General features: G+C 25.7%; 1 protein-coding gene across 1 annotated transcript in view; it reads right to left on the reverse strand.

Moving 5' to 3' along the window:
- Positions 1 to 16,517, reverse strand: part of LOC129614326 (homeobox protein Hmx) — a 34,784-nt gene extending 18,267 nt beyond the window's left edge. Inside the window, exon 1 of the mRNA XM_055528882.1 lies at positions 15,611 to 16,517. Within this exon, the coding sequence (XP_055384857.1) occupies positions 15,611 to 16,509 (899 nt within the window). The 5' untranslated portion in view covers positions 16,510 to 16,517. The remainder of the gene's footprint in view (positions 1 to 15,610) is intronic.
- Positions 16,518 to 24,459: the final 7,942 nt, after the last annotated feature.

Consider the following 24,459-nt stretch of genomic DNA (forward strand, 5'->3'; position numbering starts at 1 on the left):
ATTTGGGACTGATAATTGAGTATTCCATAAGCTCTCGATAATCACAATTATTCTTACTTATATTTTAATTCAAAAAAATTCAATTGCAATTTTCAATTTTATTTTATTAAAATTAGTAATTGTATTTACTAAAATTTCAGGTCGAATAATTTGGGAATTAAAGATTTTAATATTCATACCAAAAAGGAATAATTTAAAATCACCCCATTCCTAAGATAATTTTACAGTTACATACCCATTATATTGATTTGAAATCGATTTCTGTACAAGTAACAAAAATTTTCTCACCGTAATATGAATCCTATTAATTGATTGACCTCATGAATGAAATTTCTCATTTAAATTATTTTTCGTCCCCTTTAAAAGAAAACGTTTAAAATTTCAATAATTAAATACAGTATTGACCTAATTTTGACCCCGAATTTACGAATTTTTTTCAGTCTTTTTAATTAATCAAGGGAAAATTTAACTCTTTTAATATGAAAATGTCTAATATTACTTTAGTATAACAAATTATTTAATCGAAATGAAAACGGTATTAAATTTTTTTTATTTTCTAACTGGAAGCTAAACAAAGACTCTTAAATTATATGAGTTGATGCATAATGAAACTTTTAATTCATTTAAGGTTTGTTAAGAAGTGAGAATATTATTCCAATATATTATTTCAATTTTGTGAGTATTACAATTAATTTACAGTAACTACATATACATATATACACATATGAACGAGTAACTAAATTCTCGCAAGAAATAAAAATGCTTAATATAAAATATAATAATTAAATGAGAACATAGCGATTTTATTACCAAAAATTAAATGCATTTTAAATCTCGTTTAAAAACTAATTAGAATATTTTAAAATAAAGCTCCGCATGATACCAAGCTCTTGACCCGTGATCTTCGTACTTTTTCTAACTATTAATTATTCATTAATTTTTTAGTATACATCCAACAAAATCCACTGGCATTTTACACACGAAATTCTCACTATATTCAAATCAAATCATACAAAATCATCTTCTTGTTAGAAAATTAGAATTTTAGTTTGTATTTAGAAAAATAGCCTAAACTCTATTCCATTACTTAACCAAAAAATTTGAAGGAACGTAATTTTTTTTTTAAAATCCGAATAAATATATTTTATTTAAATTACTTACATTTTATATTTTGAGTGCATATTATGCTACTTATATTACGCTTATAATTCCATGAAACAAAAAAATTTAGCTAACCAAATTTTAACAAAAAATATCCTTTGTCACTGTCTTGCGCAAAACTAATTTTATTTAAAGAAAAATAAATATGTACACACATATATTAAACTAATACAATAATAAAATTGTTATACACAAAGTTTGTGTATGTGCCATAAAAAAAATTTAATAAAAATTAAATGAAAAAATTATTTCTCATCAAAAATGAAAAAATCTTGAGATTCCAAATCATAATTCGAGAGATTATGTACTTTATATTGTACCTTATGAGTAAGTGCAGACATGGCGACTAAAGATGTTGTCAACGTTAATTTGTCGCATCCCCTATGCTGAAGAATAAAAGATTCCAAGAAACTTTCTTCTTTTAAAGACCAAAGTTCCACACTTCAGAAGAAGGTTCATCGAGATCCCCTCCACTTTACAACAGAATCTGCATTTGATCCAGACCCATCTTTCGAAGGTGTTCCTTGAACTGACAATGCCCACTTTGCTGATCCAAAGTTCTACACTCCAGAAGAAGGTTCATCGAGATCCCCTCCACTTTACAACAGAATCTGCATTTGATCCAGACCCATCTTTCGAAGGTGTTCCTTGTACTGACAATGCCCACTTTGCTGATCCAAGTTCCTCACTCCAGAAAAAGATTCATCGAGATCCCCTCCACTTTCCAACAGAATCTGCATTTGATCCAGACCCATCTTTCGAAGGTGTTCCTTGAACTGACAATGCCCACTTTGCTGATCCAAAGTTCCACACTCCAGAAGAAGGTTTATCGAGATCCTTTCCACTTTATAACAGAATCTGCATTTGATACAGACCCATCTTCGAAGGTGTTCCTTGAACTGACAATGCCAGATCCAACACGAATCTCACTTGCTTCCTAGACGTCCTCAGTACTCTTCTTTAAATTTATTGTTCATAGAATAGAACGCATAATAATGCAAACAGTAAGATCAAAATAACTTCAATAACACCTATGAACGAGTTTTATGAATATTATTAATTTCTACTACTCAATTTAATTTATTATATTCACTATAAACGAGTTCAAATCAAAATCATGTAAATCCATTTTTATACTCATTTCGATTTTAAACAAAATTTTTAAAGATCATTTTAATCTGCTATAACTCCATAATTTCCATGAAGCATAGGTGCACAAAATTCAAAACTCGTGAAAATTAATTTTACTTATATACTATAATAAATCTATATCCCCCCCTCTCTTCTCTTTGCATGCACAATTTTTTCAAAATACATTTTCATATTGTCATTTAGAATCCTTCTAACTACACAAATTAATATGTCCATCAAAATTAATACATACTTATGTATATGAAATCAACTAAAAAAAAAATAATTGTCATTATACTCATAGAATTTTCAAAAAAAAAAAAAAAGTTCAGACCTTTCTTTTGTTAATTTTATTCTTTTGAAGTCAGATCGAATGCTCAAAATAACAAAAAAACAAAAAAAAAAACAGTAAAGCATGCACACAGTTTTCTAATCAACAGAAATAAGATGAAATCATTGAAAATCTCATATGCATACGTTCCTTTCCTTCTCTTTTTTTTTGTTATTTTTCTATTTTTGTGTTTTTGCTCCTGTTTTTTCCAATATTATAAAATATACACATTTCAATTCATAAATTATAATGATGAACACTTAAAATATTGCAATTTTAATTTAAAACTCATATACGTACATGAATATATACAAAATATAATAATTATACACTTTCATATTATATACACATGTATGTACATTATAATGTATGCAATTGTATATATTATAAAAGCATCACAATTTACCAATCATCAAAAGATAAAAAATCATCATTTACTCAAACATTTATAGCTGAAATAATCCTTATACATAAAATTACTTAACAATAATTACAGTTGAATATAATGGAAAATAATAATAATAACAATAAAGTAAAAACTGTAATAATAATCATTGGATATGATGATAATAATTATTATTAAGAATTTACTCTCTTTATACAATAAATTCTCTTTATATTTGAACAGAGAAAATGCAAAAAAAAAAAAATATTTTTATTTTTATTTTATATAGAATAAAACCTTATATGAAGCGCGGATACTAACCATATTTTTGAAAAAAAAAAAATAGTCCTCTAAACTGCTTAAAAAAACCTTTCAAGTGCTCTTAATATCCTTTTTTAAATATATCCTATTAACGTAAATATATTAATGTATATTACAATGCATTAAACTACATACATAATCTACGTATGTATACTCGTAAATTACAATTTTAAATATGTATGTATATGTAGTATAAATGTTAATATTATTGTCCAGACTTTGTCCTTTGGTGTTGAGGTAGAATTGTTAACTTCTGGGATTAAATTTTCCTTTTAATTTTTTTTGTTTGGTCTTTGTCTTCTTTTTTATTTAATGTTTTTCTTTTTTTCTTTTTCATTATTATTATTTCAATTATTCATTGTGCTGACTTAAAACGCATTTTAATTGTATTTTAAATATTTAATTCTTTTATTATATAAAGTTACATCAATATTATGTACGTACTTCCTTTTGTATATATATGAATGTATGTGAATATAAAGAAGGTTTTCAATAAATATAAATGAAAAGGAACTTAAGAATAAGAGAGAATTATAATTTATATGTATATGAGAGTTTTATTGAACTATATTAATAATAACTACATTAATAGTTCAATAAATTACAATAAATTACAATATAAAATTAATGTAAACAAAGAGAAAAATCTGATGTGGTCAGCAAATAACCGATGGCATTGTATATTGTCTAGTTTAGTTCAACTGTTACACAATATTATAAAAATGCCTGTTAAATCCTTCTTTCTAATTTTTAGGGTATTGGTAAGCTTATTGTTAATATACCTAGAAAAATGTAAATTTGGCTCTTAGTAGAGTTTCATTTTGCGCTACCCGAATTCCCTGAAATGCCCACCAGTTAGTTTCGGTAATAACCAGAACTCAAATATCAAATTTCAAGAAAATGGTGAAAAATGTAAAATCGGCCCGCAAATCAATTTTCGAGCCCTGATCTTTCCAAAAAATTTATATGTTCATTGTTTTAATACGTGGAATTTAAATATCAAATTTCAATGAAATCGGTTGATTATTTCTCTTTATATACACAAAAATGTATATTTGGCCCGCAGTAAACGTCCAGTTGCCGATGCCTGATTTCTTCCAAAACATAGGAATTTTTGCGGACGGTTGAGCAAAGCTTATATATGTAATTTCAAGTAAATCGGTTCAATATTTTCTTCAAACTGGTCGAAAATGTAAAACAGACCCGCTAAAAAGTGCAGTTCCCGAAGCCTGATATATCCCAAAAGTTGATCAATCCATGCCATGATCGAAATAAACTTGCATATAAAATTTCATTAAAATCGGTTCAGCCGAACTTGAGATACACCCGTCAACACACACACCGACATCTCTCTAAAAGTAGTTTATATACGCTTCCTTACCATGGAGAAATGCTTTCCCACCGAAAACTCGACATCCAAAATTTCGTACCATCACATCATCTACCTTATTGTATATTTACCAATACGGTCGGTAAAAACATATTTTCCATAAAAAATAAATATTAATTAAATTTATTAAATTAAATAATAAATAAATTTTTATATAATTATTTTATAAGGAAAATAAATATTTTTCCCTCATTTTTTTGCGGAAGGATAATTCGATTTTGCAGTAATAATAATTTTAATTAATTATTTGCTATATAAACATTTTATAATTTCCTGCAAAAATAAAAAATAATTATACAAAAAGTCTGGGTTATTTTTTATATAGTCAACGTCTGAATAAATACAAAAGTTTTATATACGTTAAATTATTTAAAAATTGTCTATCCCACAATATTAATTGCATTTATTTTTCATATTATTTTAATAAAAACTTGTTATAAAATTTTTTATTAATTTTTCCGGGATATATCCGTGAAAACGCTAGTATATATATGGGTTACAGTTATTACTATAATAATTTTAAAAGTGTATATGAACTTTATTCTATATAACTTTATTATTAAAAATATTTATTTACTTTAAATGTCTTCTAATATATCAGTTTTTGTGAAATAATCTTTAAAATTATTTACTTTATGGTTATAAGGGCCCTCGAATGTATTCGTTGGAATGATTAGAAGTACAGAGCTTGTATGGTGTAATTAGCATTCGGAAAAATTTCTTTGTATAGATATAGTTAATCGTGTTAGTCGATCTTAACCAACTGAATTAATAATCGATCCTACACCTTCATAATTTGACTGTAAAAACTGGTTTTGAAACATTTAAAATTAACTTTCAGAGTTGTATTGCAACTCCCAGAATAAGTCGTCCGAATTCGTCTATTTGCAACAGCAAACGTCCTTCGCAGAAAAGAAAAACTTTGTGAAAGTTTGGTTTTATTTGCCGTATTTGTTCCTCTGCTAAAGGTGCTCTCGGACGATCGGTCGTACGGACATATCTAAACTGCCACAGAATTTTGCACTGGAATAATGGTCTATTTATTTTCACACCGCAGATGACTTGATTATGGGGTACTCCCTTTACTTGATTAGATGACTTGATTAGATACTTCCTTTACTGAGGTACAGAATATAATCACCATATTTCTTTTTGCGAGAATAAAATTGTTTTTTGATATTTTAACTTACGAGTAGCAGTATTATGACACAAATTTTTGATTTTAAAGTTATCTGAGGTTACAAAACAAAAACAGAGCGACTTTCTAAAATGCGTTTAAAACAGCACAACTTTGAAATTCCAGAAAAAATAAAACCACAGGCAACACTGAACTGTACAAACCAATTGAAACACCTTTATTTTTTATATTCTATCCTTTGTAACTATCCTGTCGTTCATTCAACTCTTGTTATATACAAATAAGAAAAGAAAATAAAATATAATTAAATTGAAAAAAATTTACAATGATATTTTTTTGTAGAAACTCATACAAAAGAGAAATTTGAGAAATCTGTTTTTTTATTTTTATAAATAATAAAGTAATAGAATATCAAATACATTTGGTCTGATGTACGTGTAGAATAAAAAGCATAAAAAGGTGAAATATTAGACATTAAGCAAGAATATAAAAGCGAACCTATTTGGACCCTTAATAAAATTATAAAGTTTCCCGCCTTGCAAATTAATAGATAAAAATACGACACTTGAATATTTTAATTTTTGTTATATAGAATATTTGAAAATGTTTTAAATATTACATACTCATATCGAAATCTAAACCTATGGTGCTCTCTATAAGTGTATAACAATTTAACTACATGCAGTCTTTAGTTTATAGATTAGTTTTTTATCCGATATATACTATAAAACAGAATTATTATTCCCAACTACTCCAAATGAGTTCGAATTGTCACGTTATTTGAAAAAGAACAAATTATTTGTCAAAATACACGATTAATATTTGCTGTCATTAATGTCATCAATATTTATATATTTATTATATGCTTGCTACATAAAAATTATAAAAATTTAACAAAATTAATAAGCAATTAAAATTCACAAAACAAAATTATTATTTACGAAAACATTCCGAAGATTTCGTCACAATCTTACGACTTGTATAACAGTCTAAATACACTACAAAATAATTAATTTTATTAATAAATTAATACTCTCATAAGATCACTTTCACGCTTAATATTTTTCCTATTGAGCACAACTCTTATAATCTTGTGTTCGCACATTCAGTTTAAATTCTATAAATGTTCATATGCATATGTATGCATGTACCATACATACATATAAAATTAATCGAAATATCAAACAATAAAATATTATAAATTGTGTATTAACGTACTTGAAAATGAAAAAAAACTACGTTTCATACTTTATTTCTGTGTGTACAAAGTGAGTGTGTCACGCTAATTCCATACGTATATTAGAGAAATTAGAATTGTGTTTGTACATTTATGTTTAATTTTCAGTGTTAAGTACTAAATTGTTTAAAATCCTTGATATTTTTTTCTTTATTTTGCTTTTACCACAAAAATATACAATCAACGGTTTTATTTTAATTATTCACTTTTTAACTGTTTCATTTTTAGATTACCGCTGTGCAATTGTAATTTAAACTTTATTCAAAAAGTCATAAAAATGTGAAAAGTGACATTTGAAAAGCAAAAAAAACACAAAACAAATTTGATTTACAGTAGAATTAAATGACTTAAAGAATATCATTTTAATATTAAATATAAAATATGACAGACTGTGAAGTAGTCAAAAATTACGTAATATTTATTGTACCTACACACATATATGCGTTAGATGTACTCAAGTCGATTTAAGTTACAGATGTTCGAATCGTGATATAAATACGAAATAATCGACAGTTTCTAATATATTGTGTGATTAATGTTTAAACTTTAAATCTTTAGAAATTTAATCTAGCCAGTACAAATTAGCAGAACAATTCTGAACCCAAAAAACAACAAAAGAAATAAATATTTCTAGAAAGAAAACATTCTAACTCTTGTAAATTCTAATTTAACTTAACCAATGCCAAATCTAATGTCAAAAATCTTATTTGAATGCAAGGATAGCAAATATCCTAAAGTATTCCAGAATAGTAATTTATAAATTGAGCTGTGAATTTCATGTAAATGTTTTTATATATAAGAGTAAAAGTTAGCCTATAAATTTAAATATCAGTGATCTGACGTCAAGGATGTTATATATACTCTAAAAATCTCTTGTGACCGGAAGTTTTTTTATTGTCTAGTTAAGCGGAAATTTTTCATAAGATTGTGAAAATACCCCTTAAATACGTTTTTTAAATATTAAGGGCGTCTTTTATTTCTGGATGCCATCTGGATTCTCCGAAAATTTCGTCAGTTATTTCCGGCAGCGAACTGATTTCAACAAATTTCTTCAATTAGTTCATTAGAAATGATAAAAAATTAAAAATTGAATGTAGGTGCATGAAATGCTGAGCCTTATTCTAGTTGGCGAAGTAGAGCGACAATTGTCGTCACGACTTGAATTTGATATTCTAAATGGCGATTACAGTGACACGTGTCGTGGAATAGCGGGAAAATGTGTTTCAGGTATATTCCAGTTGTCGTTGTAGAGCGACACATGTCGTAGTGAAACGACGTTTTTTGTCGAAATGTATTTAATAAGTGACAAGCGAGATGGATACACCAAAAATGTAAGTTTAAACAAAACAATTTAATAAATATATAATAAAAATATAAAAAATAATAAATTTTGTAATTTAATACATAAATTAAACCATATAATATATAATTTAATTTTTATTTTTAGCTTAAAAGTAACAACAAGGAAGCAATTTGAAGAATTGGGAAATTTTATGACGGAGGACGCCTTTATTGCGAAAGGCCTTAAATTTGCTGAGAATAGCTGCATAAGCAAATGCGAGTTTGATGCAAAATGGAACCAGCTAACAGAAAAGCTTATGGCAGAAGGTAATTTTAACATAAGTTTAATTTAAAATTTAATTAATTTATGTACAATAAATTTCAGGTAATTTTCAATAAAGGAATCATGAGATGATCCCGGATTATTAGCATCCACATACCTGATGCGCATTTTATGATCGCAAACCTTTAAGTCACATTATATTAAAATATTTACAAATATTTAACAAGCAATGTTATACGTACTAACATAACGTGTAAGCTATAATAACCCATCCGGTTATAATGTAAATGTAAATGTAAATAACACTCCATTTGGCAAATCCAATAGAGCTGTCTCTAATCTTAAATCTTTTGATCCTTAATTGTTGTTTTTTTTCAATTTCATTACTCTCGGAGTCTGATGAATCCATAAACCATAATGCAAATGAAGACATTTTTTATTTCCCTCGGATTAAAAATATAAATATATACACCGAATTTTTTTTTTAGTTTGAACTTTACTCGCCAAAATTTCTTTTTAAAATGTATCAATTTCACTTGAAACGTTTCATTTTCGTTTATTTCTCGCAGTCACGTCACTCGACAACTAGAATACCACATTTCAAGTGATGTGACAGCGACAACGACAAATGTCACGTAAGTGACGCGACAACTAGAATAAGGCTCAATGGCACCTGATTTTTTTCAAAAGTTAAGTGATTTTCTCGTACTGTCAATATTAAAGCTTATACATATCTAAAATTTCAACTTAATTTAATTAAAAATTATAAAAAATTATTAAAAATATAAAATCGGCCTGTAGTAAAGATCCAGTACCCGAGACTTGACATATTCCAAGAATTGGTCAAACCTTAACATACCCAAAGTAAACGTAGATATAAATTTTTGCCGAAAACGATTTAGCAGAAATTAAGATACAAGACAGACTGACCTACAGAAAAACAAATATCTCTCTATACAACACTTCCATACCAGTGAGAAATGTATTTCTGCCGAAAGCTCGCCATGCGAATTTTGATCCCATCACATGCCCAAGTCGGTAAAAGAAACGCAACTTATTTGAACGTAACGCATATTTTATATATTAATGCGTTGAGCGAAGAACAACGCATTAATATATAAAATATATGAACCGGCACCCAACTTATTGTTAAAAGAGTTCATTGAAAATATTTTATATGTAGTCTGTACGTCCCCAAAATCCCAATAATTAATTTATGTACATATTTACGTTTAAATCCAACCTTTTTTTTAAATGTAAATCGATTTTATTTTTAATTTACATTATATTTGTATGTGTTACAAAATCCTCTGAGTTATTTTACAACTTATCTTTATCACAATTAATTCAAACTAAATTTATCCTACATATACACTATGCTCAAAATAAAAAGAAAAGCGAGAAGGCAAAAGGGCCGAAAATCCACAACACAATTTCAAATTTATTATTTTATTCCAATAATCTTTTCATCGGAGAGATCAAATTTCACATGTTTTAAGAATTTTAATAAAGCGTGTTCAACGATTCAAATTAAACTAAAAAAAAAAAAACAAAAGAAAAGAAAATTGCAAAGTAACCATGTGAAAATTTTATTGATTTTTGAAAAAAATTAAAGGTAATGAAAAAAATATTAAAGGTATGAAAATGTTCTTCACATAGTAAAAGACCATTCATTTGAAAATTTTATTTATAAAGAGAATCAAAAAAATTTTCAACACTATTTTTTATTCCAAAATTAATAAAATTCGTATGACGAAATAGTGCGGAGAACTATTCTCAAAATGATTCTTTTTCGACATATTTAAGTGCTTGCATTCTAGAACAGTCTTTTTAAATTAAGAAAAACATTTAAATTCAAAAAAATATTAAACTTGAATTATCATTTTCTAAATTAGATTTCTCATTTTTTGTCAATATAATACCGCACAAATTGTAAGATAAACTTGTCTTGTCACTTCTAAAAAAGAGAGACGCTACGCTAAATATCACTCATAATTGTCGGAAAGTAAGATAAATATGAGTGATAATCAAAATCTCTCTCTTTAACATTTTTTTTTCTTGAATATTAGATATTTGGTAAATTATTATTATTATCAAATCATTTCTTCACACACTTTTCTCGTCACCATGCAGTGAACAAAAATGTGCCACATAATAAAGCCGAGATGCTCTCTAAATTCTGCAAAATTAAAACAAATATTAAAAATGTCAAACAATTATTGAATAAATTGTCAGAGAAATAATTACGTCACATATTTCTCCCAATTTTGTGCTATATGTCACATTTCCATCTTATGCATTATTTCTCAGCATTTTAATGCGTTATAATGAACTACTTGTCTTGGACAGACCTATTATGAATTCTTTTTAAACATGTCATTCAACTATGTAGGTATACAAATCCAAAAAAAAAATTTTTAATTGTATTAAACCAATTAAACTAAATCAATTTTTTCAATAGGAACTTCATACTTTCATATTTGAAAAATATCTTGGAAATAAAAGGGTCTTTAACACAATTCTTTTAAATTAAATGGCTATGAAAGTTTTTTTTTCAAATTTTTTTTTCATTTACGCAAAATATCAAATTTCTTAAAAACAATTAAATGACGATCGATGTTCTTATATAGTCTGATTATGATAAAGCTAAAAAAAAAAACAACCAACGCCACCCTTAATTTCTTCGTCCTAATTGTTTTATTTTCATTTCAGTTTTTTTTTTTTCTTGCTATAATTGTTGTTTGTTAAGTCATTATCATTAAAATGTAACCGGACCAGAATTTTACATTATTATTTATATATATTATATATACCTACATACATATATTTAATATGCGCAATACAAAAGGAGAACGCATGCCCACGCGACTCAAAATACTTAATGACTTGATAAAATCGAAAAAATTTTTTTTATGATCAAGCCCTTGCGTAAAACCACACCAAAAACAAAAAAACAGAAACACTGTTCTAATTAACTTTCATATGGTTTATAAAGACGCGCGTGGTCCCCTTGTTAATTGTTAATTTTTTTGTTAGGGATGAATTTTTTTATAGTTTAATCTTTTTAGTATATTGTTTATCTAATTTAGGAATCTTTTAAAAAATAATGAAGGCAAAAAGCTAATATATATCTAAATACGAAACCATCTATATATGAAATTATTTTTTGGTTAGTATTTTGTATCCTATCTGAAAAAAGACAATGTGAATTTTTTAATATTAACGTTTTCCTAAAAAAATTTTGTTAAAAAATTTCAATTATTTCTTAAAAAGGTAGATAAATGTGTTAAAAGAGAAAATTTTGATAATAATAGAATAGTTAAAATTTAAAAATGTTAATGTCACCTATGTATGTATATATTACTGGGGAAACAGTCAATGACACTTTTATCTACTAAAGGATTTGGACTATATTTTCTAAAATATATTAATTTTAATTATTCAAAAGGCAATCTGGTACTAGAATACAGCCATATGAAATTTCTGTTCATCCGAAAATGAAATATTTTATCTGACCAATTCTCGACACTGGCACTTTCACTTAGAAATTTCAAATAAAATTTTTTAATTTCCTTAAAATATTGAATTTCTAGCTTTTCAATTATTTTACATCAAAAATTATTGGTATTTCTAGGAAATAATTAGTGAGTCCGCTACCATTAAGCTAATATTTATTAGAACTTCTATACTATTTTCAAAATTTTAAAACTAACATTTAATCTCAGTACAGCCTTCAAACCTAACAAACCCTACACGCTATTCCAAATTCTATAAAATTCATAAATTTTCTTCCTTATTATATCTTTCAAAATTGGTTTAACTCAGCATTGAGTGGCAAACTACTATTTGCCCAAAATATTTTATAATTTTCACAAAAGTGCGCTTGATCTTTTAATTTTTATTTTTTCGTTGTTATTTCATTCGTTTTTACTTCCTTATTTTCATTTTTGTTAATGATGATTTGTGACTGCACGCACATCACCCACAATCTTATTATTCCATCGGTCAAACCAGACATTGTGACCGATATCAAATTAAAAAAGAAACGATTTACAAAAAAAGAAATAGAACAAAAAATTTTTTTTGTATATTTTTTTATAACAAACTATTTGAGTGTAGGAAAGAAAAAAAAGACTTGTATTATTCGTTGCAGAGAATTTTTGTTCCACATTCGTTGCATTTTTTCTTCTCCTGTTTTAATTTCATATACAAAGTTTTCAATTTCTTACTTTAATATTAAAAACTGAAATAGCCATTGAACCTCATTTTAACATTGTATACAACTATAATAAAAAATTAACAAAAAGTAAAGCAGTCAAAAGAAAGCGAGGGGTCAACAAATAAAGATCTGAACTTGCATATGTGAACATCTTCTCATATAAAATGAATTGTATGCGATGTAGTAAAAAAAAATATAAAAATTATGTATTGCGGTCGTATAGCATGCGCTTTAATCTTATCTTAGATCAGATGAAAAGGTGATAATACAGGACATTTAAGTAAAATACAATTTATATGATCGAAGTTTTACACACACACACGCTCACACAAGTATTTAATATTTTATCCGTTAGGATCCAATAAAATTAACGAACTGTGAAGTTTTATATTGTTATTTATGGTTTAAATTATTTTATTTTTATATTTTACAAAATTTAATAAAAGATGATCTCTTCCAAAAATTTATAAATACCTACAATTTCTTTTCGAAATTCATTGTACACAATAATGAATTAATTGAAAAATTTAATTCTTTAAACAATATTTTTTTGAATTTTAAAATGCTGAATAAAAAATATTGCGGTATTATTTTTGAGGAATGTCCTCTTATATATGTTAATTTTTAATCGGTATTTTAACAGATAGCAATAATATTAAAAACATAAAAATTATTTCTTTCCTCTATAGCTATTTTTTGTTCTAATCAACTAATTTTATGCAAATAAAATTCTAATTAGCTTAGAAAATATTTTAAATACATTTTTATTTTGTCCATTATAATGAAAAACTTTATAGCTGTTGCCTACATAAATATTTCTGGATACAAGAGAAATTGAAAAAGGTATTTGGTTAATTAAAGTGAAATTTTTTTTTTAATTAATATTGTAGAAATACAAGATACACAGAAGATGAACTCTAGCATTACCATAATTCTGATAAAGAGCGAAATTTTAGTAAAACAGTTTGAAAAATGATAGAATAAATGAAATTCCAAATTCTTTTTAAAAGTTTATGACCTTCTATATATTTACATATAAATGTTTACATATGTACATATGGGTATGAGTAGCATTGGTTAAAATCCAGTCCTTATTCACGCACACAAATGAGTTAGAAATTTATTTGAACTTTTGTACATTCCAAAGTAAATATATACTTAATATAACTACTATACTAACATAAATACAATAGTAATAAAAGAATGTTCATAATATATTGAAGAAAATACAAAATTAATTAACACGACCTCATAAAGGTATGATTAAATATATAGAGGAGTCCAGTGAAAATCATTATCAAATAACAGTATGACTAGCTCATATGTAAGTAAATATGACACGGCAAAACAAAATTCTAGAATTGTATTTCTACTTACATATATGCAACTGCCATAATTATACAACTGGCTTATATATCTTATAACCATTAATTCTTGCTTTTAAAAATACTTATCCAATATTATAATTAAGTTCACTTTAGGTGAAACATCTAGCTTAAAATCATATTTCACAAAAATTGAACACTAGAAGAAAATTCAATAATTTTATTTCACAATTTGAATAATATTTGCACTAAAGCTATACTAATTTATTTTTTAAACAAAACTAACTTTAAATGCGCTTAAAGTAACAAAAAAATAAGGAAAGGAGTAGTTTTTATACCTATCATTGCAATCTTTCAATTACCTCTGCTAGTAAGTTGCGCCGAAGCAAAAATAACCTTAAAAGCACAAATAATTGTATTGGAAAAATAAGAAATAAAAAACGAAATGAGTATGGCTAATATTGTACATCCCATATAACTATAATATAAAACTAAATGAATCTTGTTCAATTCCACATTCATTCACTCATTATTTGGCACTACAGCCCGGGATAGGTTTTGGCCTTCTGCACAATTTGCCACGAAATTTCCCTTTCTTTCGCTGATGTTTTCAAACTGATTCATCGACCCATCCTGTTCTTGGTCTACTTCTCGTACGATTAAGATAAGAACGGCTATTAAAAATTTTAAATTATACTCTTTCATTGTCCATGTCTCACTACTACATGTCACGACTGGACGTATGATTGTTTTATATATAATTAGCTTAGTTCATCTGGGCAGTAGAATCGATTGTATAAGTTTTTTGTTAGCGTGATAGCTCCTGTTGCCCACTTGCGATCTATCATTTATCGTAAAGTGCATATTATTGTCATTGCGAATTATTGTTCCTATAGATAGTTGAAACTCGTTGCACTCTCGAAATTGTATTTACCAATTACTCATAGAAAATTATTATATTCAACGTAGGTTTCAAAGTGTAAAAATATTTTCATTATCCTCTTTATAAGTTTCTTGACATACACACGAGTTATCCATGATTTTTAACATAACAAAGGTAATTGAAACTTAAATGTGATTACGCATACCAGTATCAATTATTACTTTCAAAGAGTAAGTTTAATTGTTTCAACTTTAATAGACAAACTGCTGCTACAATAACATTAATGTAACAATCAAATTAAGACAGTTCTTCCCTATCCCTATTCCTCCCAAGGCAGAGGAAAAAAAATTTAATTTAAACGGTAAAAAAACAATAATAAAAATAATTTCAAAAAATAAATCATACTCAAAATTTTATTACTTAAAATAACAAAAACGCCCACCGTCGGAAATGAAAAAGAACTATTTTACGACTTAGACGAAAACTATTTAAAAGAAAATAATAATATTAAATTTTAATTATTACCTTGATAACATAGCAGCATCGTGCGATCCAGGTGCTCCTACACTGCCAGATATTTGTGACATAGGTGTAATTAAAGAGGTAGCATTTTTGATTTTTGATGGTTCCGTACGACTTAAAATACTTGATATTGAAAAACTAGTATAACCATTTGCTGTCGATGTTTTACTAGTACTTATATTATTGTTATTATTATTGCTATTACTATTATTATTAGTACCATTAGTTGCATTACTATTTTGATTATTGTTACAATTATTAAAATTATTATTTAAATTACTATTATTACTATTGTTATTATTATTATTAATGTTTCTATTGTTAATATCAGTAGGACTAGTTAATGAATTTTCATTTAAATTATTATTACTAATATTGTTATTACTATTATTATTATTTGTTATAATACTATTATTATTATTATTATTATTACTACTATTAGGTAAAATTATTTTTGGAGGAGGCGTTTTTTGAGGACTTAATCTTGATTCAGGACTATTATGATTAAAATTATTATTACTATTATTATTATTATTTAAATTATTAACTAAATTATTTTGTTGTTGATTTTGATGTTGATGATGTTGCTGTTGTTGTTGATGCTGATGATGTAACATTGCTGCTGCTGAATGAGTTAAATTAATATGATGTAAATGATGTGCAGCTGCTGATTGTTGTAATAGAGCAGCAGTTGCAACAGCAGTTACCGGATGAGTTCTACTCAATGAATTTGTTGTAACTATCATTGCATTTGAAGGAATCACTTCAGATGAACGAGCTAATGCTGATACCTGCATTGATATAGGACTATCCGGGGAATTAATTCCATTATCACAACCTAAAGGACTTGGTTCAGGACTAGAAACAACATTAATATCAACTTCAGCTTCTGAACAAGACATTTTTTTTATTTGTGTATGTTTTATTTTTTGATATTTAAAATTTAAATATTGAAAAACAAATATTTAACCCAAAATTTTTTTTTTAGTTTATTAATAATTTATAATTTAATTTAGTCAATAAATTTTATTTTATTTGAAAATTTCACTTTTTCATGACGTAATTAAATGAAAAAACCCGACAAATTAGCTATAAAAAGTAATCATATTTTTATTATACACGTAATATCCTCTATAAATTTAATTGTAAATTTATACATACATATATGAACGCATATTTATTTTACAATCACAAACATTTCACTCAAAAATTCTTATATTTCCATTTTATTTATTAGTTTAATATTAATTTTATTATTTATTTAAAGAAAAACAATTATTTTTTTATTATGATTTGCATAAATTTACAGAAACGTTTTACATTATTTATTTTATATCTCCCTGAATCATAAAATAAACTTTTTTTTCAATTTCTATTACATTTATAATAATTATTTTTTATACGATTAAAATTCCGATTTTCCAATTAACATAAAAAATTTTCAAAATCCGCCGTATCATTCAACGTATCACTTAAATATGAATCTCTCTAAACCGCTAAATATACTATTCACCCCTAAAGAAAACTCAAACTAAAAGCAACTGGCTGGCAAAAATAAATAATACAACAATAATATTTGAGGTAAATTATACACCACCATTGAAAATTATTTGTATATATAAACGGGTGGTAAAATTTTGTTGAATATTCTGGTTAAACAAAATAAACTATACATACAAGCACATATATATAACAGTATTATTATTATACATACAACATACACTCTATACAATCAAAACCGTTTAAGGGTAAGAAAATACAAAACAAAAACATTCAAAATCACAAAATTAAACTAAAAATTAAGTCGAAGAAATGGCATGTGAAAATATATATGTATGTATATAAACAAAAACCTATACATACAACGAAAAGCAATATACAAAAACAAAAGAAGATGAACAGAATCATAACAAAAAATGCAAAACGTTATAAATTTTCTCTACCCCGAGAAAATAAGTGATAAAAAAGCGTAATAAACAAGCAAATCTACTCTTGTTTTTTTTTACCTCTATTGTCAGAAGAATACCTAAATTAATAGAGACAGAGAATAGTAAACAGAATATAAAATAGATAACGAAGTAAAGTAAAAAAAAAACGAAAAAACAACGGCAATTACGAAAAATATTTAAATACAACCCCACGTAAAATATGGAAAAATTAAAAAAACAAAAAAAAATGAATAAATAAATAAATAAAAACACAGGAAAATCCATCCCAAAAAATAATTTTTTTTTAAATGCACAATTACACACAATACACATATTTAAGGGACGGAATCACTTTACTACCACTGCTGAGTGCTGCCGGTGCTTATAGTATTGTTGCTGTTACTCCTGCTACCACTAATTTTTAATGTTCCTATCAATGAAAACTTCTATCTTTCCACCATTTTTTTTTTTATTTTATTTATATTCTTTTATTCATTCACATTCAGTACTTTCAAATTTTTAGCATAATATTGATGAATGCATACCAAACCCACACAAATAAAATTTTATTTTATATAATATTTTTCTCTTTTTAGTTGTTAATACTCTCAATTTTTTGATGAGTATATGTAAAGAATAGAAGATAACAAATTTGAGAGAGGAAATGTTATTTGTTAAGGATTAACAGTAAGTGTTTTTAACAGATAATCGATAAAGTAGTAATAATAGAAACAGCTGTTCATGTTAGTAGGTAGACGAGAATAATATTCTCTTTTAAAAATGATTTCATTCATTCTTATTATAGGATGAAAGTAATGCGTTATGTTTTAAGAAACGTGTTCTTGAAAATGGGATCAATTAAAAAATAAACCGACGGAGTGAATTACCAAATATAGCCACTTTTCATTTATTCAAGAATTTTTTGAAATACGAAAAAAAAAAATTAATTAAAAAATTCTAATCTATGAGACACATTTGGTCTAATGTAAACTTTTTTTATTAAAAGTAAATTTTTCTGCGCAAAACGCTTGAAAGATGAATAGTTTAGCAAATTTTTAAATTTGACTTCCACTTAAAGTCTTATTGTAATATGTCGAAGGTTATACAAGCTTCATCAAGCCTTAAACAACCTTACAATTATAATTGTGATCCGGAGCCATCCGGAAACTCAAATTAATTTTTGGCTGATATTAATCATTCGCGAAGAACATACCTCGTTGCCTCTTATAATATTGGAAGTTATCAAATTTCACCAGCGTTTACAGACAAACCCAAAGATTGCATGTTAGATCTAATTTGAAATGCTATTATTATCACCCAAGTATCCGAAAATGTTTAATATATATGTTCATTATAGTTTTTATTTATGCATACCTTCTGTGGAGATTTTTCTGTATCAAGTAACGCTATTTGAAACAATAAAGCAAACAGTCAGGGTTTTCCTTCATCAGACAAGTTTCGTAAATTATCAAAACAGCAAATTTTAAATACATCTCTGAATTAAAAATGTAAAGTTTTTCAAGATCTTCGCCGCATTATAGGTAAGAAATATACTCGAAAAAAATATAAAGTATAAATCACTGTTATGTAGAGTAAAAACGCTACTATAGTTTACAAAATTTATATTAAGTCAAAAATTTATATTTATCAAAAGTTGTATAATAATCGTAGTTTAGTTTTAATACTGTAGAAAAATACAGTTTGACACTTTTTTTAAATTAACAGAGAGCAATAACAGATATATACTTATGGATACATCTGTTATTGCTCATGTATGTATGTGTTGAAATTACAACGATTTCTATGCATGAGTAGTAGTGAATATTTCGTTGCATACAACTAAAATTTGGCTTAACTTGTTTTTATAGAAGTCCTTATTCTATAAGCCTCTTCACTTTGTGACATTATACAAAAAATAGTATATGTATACAAGTAAATACGTTTGCAAGTAGTAACAACATAATAATTTTTTGTCTTTTACATATTTATTATTGTTTTTCGTAAATATTTACTAACCACAAAATATCTGATGTAGGAATATAAAAAATATAAACAAATTGCTTAAAATTTAAATTTTAAATAAAAACAAAACACAAATGAAGTGTTGATCCAAATGTGTTAGATTGTAAAAGCACATCAGATAGAGATAATTTCAAAATCTTACAGCAAAAAAGAGCATTTCTGACCTTATAAAGTAACTTTATAAAGCAAGTTAATAATACGTATACAAAATTACTTAGAATCGGATTGTAAATAACTCTACTCATATCCATTCGCTTGTCCGGGATTCTGCTTGTCTGTTGTTGACATTTCATTTGAAAGAGCAAACGTTGAATATACTTGAAGCTTAGCATTGACACTGACTCTGCTTATTTTAATCGATATATCAAATCGTTATTGCAAATGCGTAAAATCAGCAAGCAAGAGCAGCTAGCTCCCATATATTTAAAAGTCCGTTAAGACTTATGGGAGGTAAGTTATTTTTATCTCTCGTGTTTCAAAACTCTAAAATTTTGCTTATGAACTTTTTTGAAGGTCGATCTTGCGAAGCTACGTAACATTTTTTAAAAAAGGTGAAATTATATTGAATAATACTCGCGAAATACCTGGCTTAATTCATTAAAAATAATTTTTAGATCATTATTTTTTAATTAATCAAATCTGGTTACAAATTAGATTTCCTCTCCGGGTTGTTACAAAAATTAACTAAGAAATTTTTCGAAAATGTCTGTTTGCGGAAACCGAAATCGAGCGCCTTTGAATTTTAGACCATATCAAAAAAGAACAATAATAAAATTTCTCGAAATTTTACATTTAGGTTTTATTTTGTTTAGAAAAATAGAACCTCGTCTATAAAAAACAAATTAGCATTGTAAGAGGTACGTTAGTGAGAACATATACTCTACGTGTTTTCTTAAATTCTGATATTAGTATTTGAAAAGTACTTCCAAACTCTTTATTAAGAATAAATTGATAAACACATCGCGGTGATTTATTTGTGACTACAGTTTAGCTTCGTTTTGTTATACCTATAAAAAAAATCTATTTTTGTACACATTCATAGAAATATATGAATACATCTTATATTACTTGGCATGAATTGAAAGTCAATATTATAATACCGTAAAATATATTCGGTTGTGAAAACTTAAATGTGTAAATAAAAGGCAATTTTTAAGGTAAAGCATATTTCGTTATTATTAAACAACTTCGATCACTGAGGACTCACAGATTCCGCCAATATATGATATTAAGCTGTAGCAAAAATATTTTGTAGATATTTGAAAACATTCATTTAAAAATTTTAAACACGTTTTCTGACAAACTAGAAGAGACAGAGCAATTCTAAGTATTTTTTGTGATCACTAAGAACGCACAGATTCCGTCAATATATGATATTAAATTGTAGCAAAAAATAGCGCCTAAATTGACTTCTGCAAATAGGAAAGTCACATATAAACTTACTAAAGAAATTGTGTCGAAAACAATTCCTATAATGTTAAAAAATTGAACTTACGAAAGCATAGAAGTATTTGTGGAGGAAATTTTTGAACAAAAATAAAAAAATTTTGGTCGTTGCGCTGTTTACAATTTCCAAAAAGAAAATTTTGACCAATTGAAAAAATAAACCACTTACATATGCTAAAAATGCTAACGCATAGATGGTTCAAAAAATATTTTTAATAACACCAAGGCAAATATTTTTAATAATTATTTTTGTGCATTAAATAAGAAAAATTATTGATTTAATCAAATAAATTTTATTAATTTATTAATATAATAAATTCAATTACACATTAGCGTATTAAAAGAAATCCTGTAACATAAGGTCCTTTTTATACACCGTGTATAAAAGTATTCAACATATCTTCTCTTTTTTGATTTTATGTATGTATATGCAAAAACAAAAATAATTTTGTATTTTTATATTTTTAGTAATTTAATATAACAGTATATACAATTAAATTGTAAAATAATAAAAATCTACTCAAATAACTAAAATAAAAGAAACCGAAATAATAATAATTGTGTTACAATTTTTCAAATTTTATTTTAACTCTTCAATTTAAAAACTATAGGTATATGCATACATTCACGTATACAACCTATCCAATACCCATTTACATAAATATATGAGTTTAATATACATACATACATATGCATGTTTTCATTAATTTAATATAAAACTTAATGAATATTAATTGGTGCCATATAATTATAATAAAATAAAATACATACGTTCTAACACTATTATTGTCCTCACAAAAGTATTAATATTTAAATGTGTATACTGAAAATCGAGATTTTAGCTATCTATATTGATAAAATCTAAATTGCTTTCTCGCCAATTTTCAATACAATAAACAATACTATTAACACAATGTGTAATATAACTTTATACATAAGTAGATACTTGGCTACAAACAAAATTAAATTAAATAAATTGAGTATGTAAGATTTATTATATAGTATAGGTATGTGTACATTGTATGTAAATACAATAATTTTTTCATATAGCAAATCCACATTTCTATACTGTAATATTAAATTTATATTATTATACATTATTGTTTTACATATTTTATAGCACAAATAATAAAAGTATATAAAAAACGTTCTAAATATGAAAAGCTAATAAAATTTAAATTTACTCTTCATTATATCTTGTTGTCACTACCTATGTGTATAAGTACATGAATAATTTGAGAATTTTATTAATATTCTCTTCTGTACGATATAAATATGATTGTATAGTGTTGGTATCTATTCTCTATATTACAGCCTGTATACAGTACTGATTTAGAACTGATGGTATTATAAATTAATAGAGTAACTTAAAATATCATGTTAAATATTATTTTAAATAATATGTACAAATATTTTTATATTTTATACATGTATGCATTAGTCAGTAAAGGTACCTGAATAAATTGAAATCTCAAAAATAAAAGCAGAGTAAATATTCATATTATGGGCGTTACCGATTTTTTTCTTTGACTTTATACCATGAAATTTGCAAAATTAATACGAAAAAAAAAAGAACAGAAAAATTTAATAGGCGTGGTTTTTCGATAATTTTCATCTTCAACAACCGTTATACAGCTCGTTTAATTTGCTCTTATTGCTTTATGCATTTTTTTTTCTCTTGTTCTTCGTTGCTTTTTAACTCATAATTCACCACTTTTATTTCTCTTTTCATGGTACATTTTCCGTGTTCAAATTTTATGACTCTATAATTCTCACAGGTATTTTTTGTTGGTTTTTTTTTTTGAATATATATATATGTACACATGAGAAAGAAGAAAATGAAAATATGAGAAAAGAAGACAAAGAACTAGAAAAAGAATAAAATATAAAACTAAAACGATAAAAAAATTTGTAAAAATATGCACTCATGCGCAATAACGGGTCTTTCTTTACATATGCTCGTACAATATACTTATATTTATATGTGTGCGTATGTGTGTGAATTTTATTTCTTTCTCATTTTTGCACTTTGGCATTTCTTGGAATTTTTTTTTTCTTTTTTCCTTTTCAATTTAGTTTTTGTTTTCTTTAATTCTTATTACTTTTCTTTTTATTATTCATTTCATTTTTATCATCCCACCCATGAAATAATCATTTAATAGAAAGGATATCATAAACCGTTAATTGTAACAATTTTTGAAGAAAAAAAAAAGGACATATTCTTATAATTTTCTTTTTTGCTTTTTTTTTATGTGCTTCGTTTTTGTATATGTTTATAATAAAGTTGTGTTAACAGTGCATGCAAAGATGAAAGCAAAAAAATTAACAAAAAGATAAAAAGTTAAGTATGTACAAAAATAAACAAAGAGACTGGCAATATGACGGTGGCAATGGCAGGAGAAACTACTCATATGTACAAATGTATATTTAAACAAAAAAAAAAAAGAGAAGAAGAAAAATAAATGGAACATTCATGAAAATAAGAGATGAAAACTACGACATAAATTATAAGAAAAAAAAAACAAGAAAGGCAAGGAAAAAAGAAAATAAAATGAAATGGGATAAAAAGATTTCATATCTCCTTGAAGTTTTTCACTTATAAAATTTCTTAAAGAAAATATATTGCTCCTTTTTACATTTTACATACATAAATGAATTGTTGTTATAATAATTTATATATGTATCTATATATAAAACGTAAATGGTTGTATGTACCTTAAGAATTAAAATGGTTATGTAGAGGGAAAACGATCATCCCTTTTTTTTTAACCTAAAACTCATCCTTTCGGAATGTTTTTCAAATAATTTTTTTTTCCTCTTTTATGACTTGTTTTTTTGCTTACATTTTTAATTTCTTTCGTTTTATTTTTTTTTTCTTAGAAATTTTCATGCATTTTACATTAAATAGATTTTTAATTTTAAGGTGTTGTTATACAGTTTTTCTATTATATACACACACTTTTATTCGTATTTAACCAAAACAAAAATAAAAATTATAGGAGAATGTTAAAACAGGCAAACATTTAACATATTTCAATTATTTAATTTTCGATAAATCTTTTAAAAATATTAAATAATTTAAAAAATCCTAAAAAATTTAGGATTTTAAATAAATAGAATGCCAGTTGATTTAAAAAATCGATTAAGTTACAACTGATAATGTACTTTAAATATAGTAATTACGACAGTAAAGATTAAATTGTTACAATCTCAGTATTCGATATAGTGTCAGTAAGCATAAATTTTTAAAAGCGGGCATACATATAAACAAAACATAAATATTAAGAATATTAGATACATTTAAGGACATTACCTTTACTTAATAAAATATTAGTCCCAAGATGAGCCTATAATACGCTAAATCCAATGTGTTTAGAGTATAAGGTATTAGGATTACACCGAAAATTGCAAAATTTAATAATTAAGAAAATGTAGCTTTTGGTTATTAAGTATAAT

Source organism: Condylostylus longicornis, unplaced genomic scaffold (assembly GCF_029603195.1).
Source record: "Condylostylus longicornis isolate FDR11 unplaced genomic scaffold, ASM2960319v2 ptg000107l, whole genome shotgun sequence".
Taxonomy (NCBI): Eukaryota; Metazoa; Arthropoda; class Insecta; order Diptera; family Dolichopodidae; genus Condylostylus; species Condylostylus longicornis.